We start from the raw sequence: 6,000 nt of genomic DNA, 5'->3' as shown, positions 1-6,000 counted from the left end.
CATTATTCGCTATTTACTTAACTGAGGGGTTCGGTGTTTATTTCAAATTTTTCCTATTGTTTCCAAACTTTTTTCCAATTGATAACCCAAGCAGCTAACAAGCCGATCAGTGGCGAATAGGAGAAAAGTAAAAAGGGTACCACTTCCTTGCTGAAACTTTCGGCATGACGTCTAAGCACAGTAGTTAGTTGACCGAGAGGTAGCAGTGAACAACACACGAGGTGGCGGCATGACACAGACTGAGCGGATGTAAACAAACCCCACGCATCAAGAGGCGCATCTGGAGCGGAATTTAATGTTATCACACGTGATATAGTAAACTAGTTCGCTAAATCGAGCGAAAATACTGGAAAGTTTGATTTAGCAGAAATTTAGATTTAATGGAAAGGGGTGGCTCAAATTAGTTCGTTAAATCGAAAAAATACTGTATACAGTTTATTCTTTTCCCACTGATGTGCCTTGTTATATTCATTGTTTTGTAATGATTACTCAAGTCTTAGGATTGATTTTCACATTCAGCTCTAAGAACACTGACTGCTAATTCAACCTTCTTCATTAAAAGTTCTGGTTCAGCAATTACTCTTACAAGATCTTTGTAATCCATCTGCAACAGCATTCCCGTCAACTTGGCAGCCTCCGAGGGATATTTGGAAACTATTTTTTCATATATAACTTCTCCAAGCTCCTCTTTCTCATTACTAAGAGGTACGGGTGGTGCCGAGGGAACCCCCGTTGTGTGATCTCCTCCCTAAGAGAGAAAAAATGGATTAAAACATTCATGATTATAAAAAATGTATTTCAGAGACAAAATGCATGTGGTGCTAAAATATATGAATACAGTATCGGAAAATTACATCTCCACATTCACCTGTATACTATAGCTTGTACCGTTATGTTAATTAACAAGATCATACAATCAAGCATTTAAAAAAAGAACATTTGCAACTAAGGTCATCATTATTTATATCAAGTTGGATTATCACTAAATTTTTTATTTCATGGAATTTTTTATTTTACATTTTGTAAAACTTTTATTTATATTTTATTCATAATGGCCTTGTAATTTTCTGACTTGTGTTGAAAGGTAAACCTGCTCAAATAAATCACAAAAGTCTTGAGTATTTTTTACATTACAAATACAGTACTGTAGTGTACTACCAAACTGGCTGTGCTCTGATAGTATGCCACAGTACAGTATAGTATTATATAACCTAACATACACCTTTTATTGTGAGGGAAAGTTAATTCTGTTCTACCATGACTTAACTTATTACTTCCCATTAGATGTTAACTTGGCTTACTTATGATTTGAAAAGTTTCAAGACATTTTGGTATTAAACTTCAAAGATTTGCAACAAAGACTGTAAGACAATACTTGAGCTGTCTTTGACAAACATGTTGCTTACATTCAGTTGTATGAAATTCCAAAGATAAACCAGATGAAATGTTGGGGGATTATTGTGGAAGAGAAATAGCCTAAGTAACTAAACATATCTGTTATAACAGTCAAGGCAAAAAGGATGAGAGTTAATGAAAGAAGTCAGCAGTGCTCTAAACTGTGGTCACACTCCTCCAGTGTGAGAAAGGGATTACAAGTGGGAGAAATAGAAATACCAAAACTTTTTCAGAAATGCAAATGTTTATTCTTAATATAAAAATAAAATTGATGTAAAATATGAAGTTGCGAATTCAAACAATTTAATTCATAAAAAACATACAAATTAGGCAGAAATCTGAACTATAACAATCCAAATTAAAGAGGATAGAGTGTATATGAACAGAAGTGATAATCAAAATCAAACACAACTTTGGGCAAGGCCCTTTAAAATAACTTTCATGTGTAACCAGGACTTGAGTTGACATCAGTGCAATGAAAATAACGATGAACAACCTGAGAGCATCTCTGAAGGTGAGAAATTTGTCTTCTTTAATGTTTAATAAATGTTTAGGACCACTATTGAAATTGTTCAACCCTACACCATACACAGAAACCTGGGTACAGCAGCACTGTGAAGCTGATGACCTGAAGGCCAGGGCTGTTCATTCTAAAGAGGAAGAGATGAACACATGTAAAAACTTGTGGAAAGTTTTGTAAGCAAACCTAAAACTGTGGCCAAAAAGAATAGATAAAGTTAAGACATCCAATATTATAGTTATGAGTGAACCAGCAGCTTTAAAGGAGCAAAATTCATAATATTCCTACATCTTTTATATTGAAAAAAAAAATAAAATGGTGAACGATATAATTATTGCTTAAATCTTGTGATTACTGTTGGCATAACATCAGTCATTTTACTATTAAATTTATATATTACCAAGCATACAAGTCACAGTAGGGGAGTTCTACAGATGCCATAAGAACAATCTTTAAAGCACCCATTTGAAAGATTATCCCCTCGCAGAAAGGAGACCCACACTCTCATCAACACACTTCCTGCACCTTGGTTTTTAATGCTGTTATCATGATTCTGTGGTAGCACCACTTGCTAATATTGTATTTCACAATTCAGGCCCTGTAAATAATGCTTAATTAAACAAAAAGGCATTATGTTACTATTTCAAGCTCTGTATTCAAAAGAGCACTTAGGGGTTATACCATGGATTGTGTTCAAATTACATACAAAGGTACTACTTTATATGCTGATTAAGGATCAAGGTTCACAATTTAAAAATTCGAGTAATTAGTGTTAATAAATGATCCATGAAATATCTAAACATATTTAGATTACAGTATAATAAAGCACCTTTTACAAACAGGTGTAAATTAATAATTACTGGAAAATACAAAATTCATAAATAGGTTTATTGTAGATGGGTTATGTTTACTGGCAACAGGAGATTGCAGTGTTAGTAAATAATGAACTTACTAATTGGTTTACAGTTAGACAAGGAGTAAGACAAGGCCGTGTTCAAGCTCCAACATTGTATAATGTACAATCAGAATTCTTAATGAGAGAAGTTTTTAGTGATAATGAAGGAGTAAAAATGAATGGTAAAATAATATCAAATATACACTATGAAGATGATACTGCTCTTATCACAGATAATGAAGAAGCATTACAAAAACTGGTTAACAGATTAGTGTAAAAAGGTGAAAAATATGGCTTAAGAGTTAATGCTGTAAAGATTAAAGTAATGGTTCTTTCCAAACAGGTAATACAGTCAGTTCTGCTATAACGCGATAGTTGTGTTCTCGTAAAATATCGTGTTATAGAAAATCGCGTAATAAAAATAACAGGGTTTATGGAGAAAATAGGGTTAGGTGCAGATTACTACTCGAAATCGAAAAAAAATTAGTAGTTAGCCTAACACAAAGGATAGCACAGTCTAAATAAATGTTACAATCATATCTAATAATGAAATCATACAGTAAATGTAACACTTTACCTTGAAAAAATATGAATATAACTTGATGGGGGAGAAGGGTGATTTTGAGGTTGATAACATCGAGCTTCTCTTCAAGTGTTATATCCTTTCTTTTACGATCATCACCGGGAATTCGATCACCAGAACGCTTCTTGGAGATATTCTTCTTTACCATATTCACAGTTAATACCACAAAATTGGAGAAATAGTAAGCAAAAATCGCGTTACAGCAAACAAGCGTTCGCGTTATACAAATATCATTCCTCTATTCATAAATCGCGTTTGAGCAAATTCGCGTTATCAAAACACGCGTTATAGCAGAACTCACCGTAAATCATAAAATAAAAATTATGGTAGGCAACAGGAAAATTAAACAAGTCTTAAATTTGGTGCATTTAGGAAGCAACATTGGCTGTGATGGAATATGTGCGGAAGAAATCAAAACAAGAATAGGTCAAGCAAAAACAGCATTTAATAATGTAAAAGACCTATTGAAAAGAGACATTAACTTCAATTTGAGAAAAAGGCAGCTGAAAGGCTTTACATATGGTAAGGACTGATGTATGGGTTAGAAGAGTGGACACTTTTAGCAGGCACCAGAAAAAGGTTGTAGGCCTTTGAAATGGTATTATAGACAAATAGCTACACTGACAGGAAAACAAAGGAAGAAGTACAAAGATTAGCAAAAACTTGAAGAGAAATACTTGAAATGTACAGAAGAAGAAAAATGAGATACATTAGTCAAATAATTAGGGATGAGGGAATAATAACAGAAATATTAATGGGCAAAGTTGAGAGTAGAAGGGCCAGGGGGAGGCAGAGACTGTGATGGATGAAATTAAATTAAAAACCGGGTCCCCCAGAGAGGCACAAAACCTTAGAGGCTTGGTGAAAACAGCCCAAGAATGTTTAGAGTGGAGGACTGTGGTTGCCAACCCTCAGATTTTTTTAAATGGGGAATATCCCAACCGAGCACAGGTCACTGACCCACATCAGGGCCTAGAGGGCAAAAAAATAACAATAACAATAATAATACAGTTGTACCCCACTTAACGCGGTCAATTGAACCCAGAGGGTCCCGCGTTAAGTGAAAACCGCGTTAAGTGAATAACAGAACATATGGGATTAATTCCAATAGAACCCAGCCCGACCCCCAAACTCCACTTTTTGACGACAAATAACTATGTTGTAGTAAAAATTCTATCTTAACTTTATGGTGGCATGAAAAACAAGTAATATAGAAGAGGTTAGGTTAGGAAAGATAAAGGTTAACATAGGAAAAATAAAGAATAGGTTAAAAAACGAAAATTTTTAAGGAACACTCACGGTAGTAGAAGAGATGGGTCGGCATACGGGGATGGAGGCTGGTTCCGAGGCAGAGGGCAGATTACTGCCCCTCAGGTGAATCACCATTACTAGGTGAATCACCATTACTAGGTGAATCAATATCACTGTCACTTACAGTTGTCATGGCTTCCCTGACAAATCCCTCAAAATCACCTTCACTATCACTATCACTGCCTTGGGCTGGCTGTGGTGGGTTGCGGGCGAAGAACTCGGTTATGCTTTGCTGACGGCTGGCTTTGATGTTGTCGTGATACACCTTGATGTACGGCTCCATAGCCTGCACCAGTCGGTTATGGAAGACGTCATGGCGTTCATCGTCAGTGTCGCGGGAAACGATGGACTTAATTTTTTCTGTTAACTCTATGACACACTTAATATCACTATGACTTAAACTAGGTTCTTCGGAGAATGACGCACCTTCTTCCTCCTCTTCACTGGCGGGTTCTTCTTCCAACATCTCGTCGGCAGTCACTTCAGGATCTCTGATCACCTCCATGATGTCTTCGTTGGTGGTCTCGGAGAAGCCTTCAGCTGTAACAGTCTGCGCAGCTTCTCTGGCAAGGTCCACTGCTACTGCAACAGTCTGAACCTGACCAGTAACAGATTGACTCCTCCTCTCACCTGGTATGCCATGCAACACATGTCTCCATGCGTGACGAATCGTAGCAGTAGACAGCAGATCCCATGCCTCCACCAAGAAGTCTACAGCTTGTTTGACGTTAAACTTCTTCCAAAATTGTTTGACGAGAACTTCTTGAGTCGCCGCCTCTTGTTCCTTGTCCTCGTCGCTTTTACTCTCGCTGTCGGTGTCACCCAGCTTACGCAACTCATCCTTGGTGTTGGTAGAGTCGTTCAGGAGCTTGAATTTCTTTGCCGAGTATGCAGCTTTAACGTTGCAGATTAACTCCTGGTCCATAGGCTGGATTAATGACGTGGTGTTGGGAGGAAGGAAGACCACTTTTACGTTGGGGTGACGATCCATTAGTAGGGGCGAGTGTCCAGGTGCGTTGTCAAGGAGCAACAAAATGTTGAATGGAACATTCTGTTGCTCGCAGAATTTCTGCACGTCAGGAACAAAAAAGTTGTCAAACCAGAAGAGGGACAGAGAAGAGGACATCCACGCCTTACGTGCAGTTAGCCAGTGGACATTAAGCTTGTTCATGTCCATATTCTTGTAGGCGTGCGGCTTGCGGGCTTTGTGAATCACCGATAACTTTGGTTTACAGGTACCGGAGGCATTGGTGGTAAACAGGACGGTGATGCGTTCCTTCTGCATCTTCCGGCCCC

The 6,000-nt window shown here is 37.5% G+C and overlaps 1 protein-coding gene across 13 annotated transcripts in view; it reads right to left on the bottom strand.

The window, feature by feature from the left end:
• Nucleotides 1-6,000, bottom strand: part of LOC121872430 (polyadenylate-binding protein, cytoplasmic and nuclear-like) — a 39,059-nt gene that overhangs the window by 14,242 nt on the left and 18,817 nt on the right. For 6 of the 13 annotated variants that reach the window (XM_042375175.1, XM_042375182.1, XM_042375184.1 and 3 more), the window contains one exon: nucleotides 20-748. In XM_042375175.1, the coding sequence (XP_042231109.1) occupies nucleotides 497-748 (252 nt within the window). In that variant the 3' untranslated portion in view covers nucleotides 20-496. Of the gene's footprint in view, nucleotides 1-19; nucleotides 749-1,992; nucleotides 2,046-6,000 lie in introns of those variants that run through there. The other 7 variants (XR_006090077.1, XR_006090076.1, XR_006090078.1 and 4 more) reach the window with 3 other exon arrangements.

The sequence above is a fragment of the Homarus americanus genome, unplaced genomic scaffold (genome assembly GCF_018991925.1).
Source record: "Homarus americanus isolate GMGI-L3 unplaced genomic scaffold, GMGI_Hamer_2.0 scaffold11302, whole genome shotgun sequence".
Lineage (NCBI taxonomy): Eukaryota > Metazoa > Arthropoda > Malacostraca > Decapoda > Nephropidae > Homarus > Homarus americanus.
Note: the sequence above shows the minus strand (reverse complement) of the source record. Positions and strands in the feature narration are given on the sequence as shown.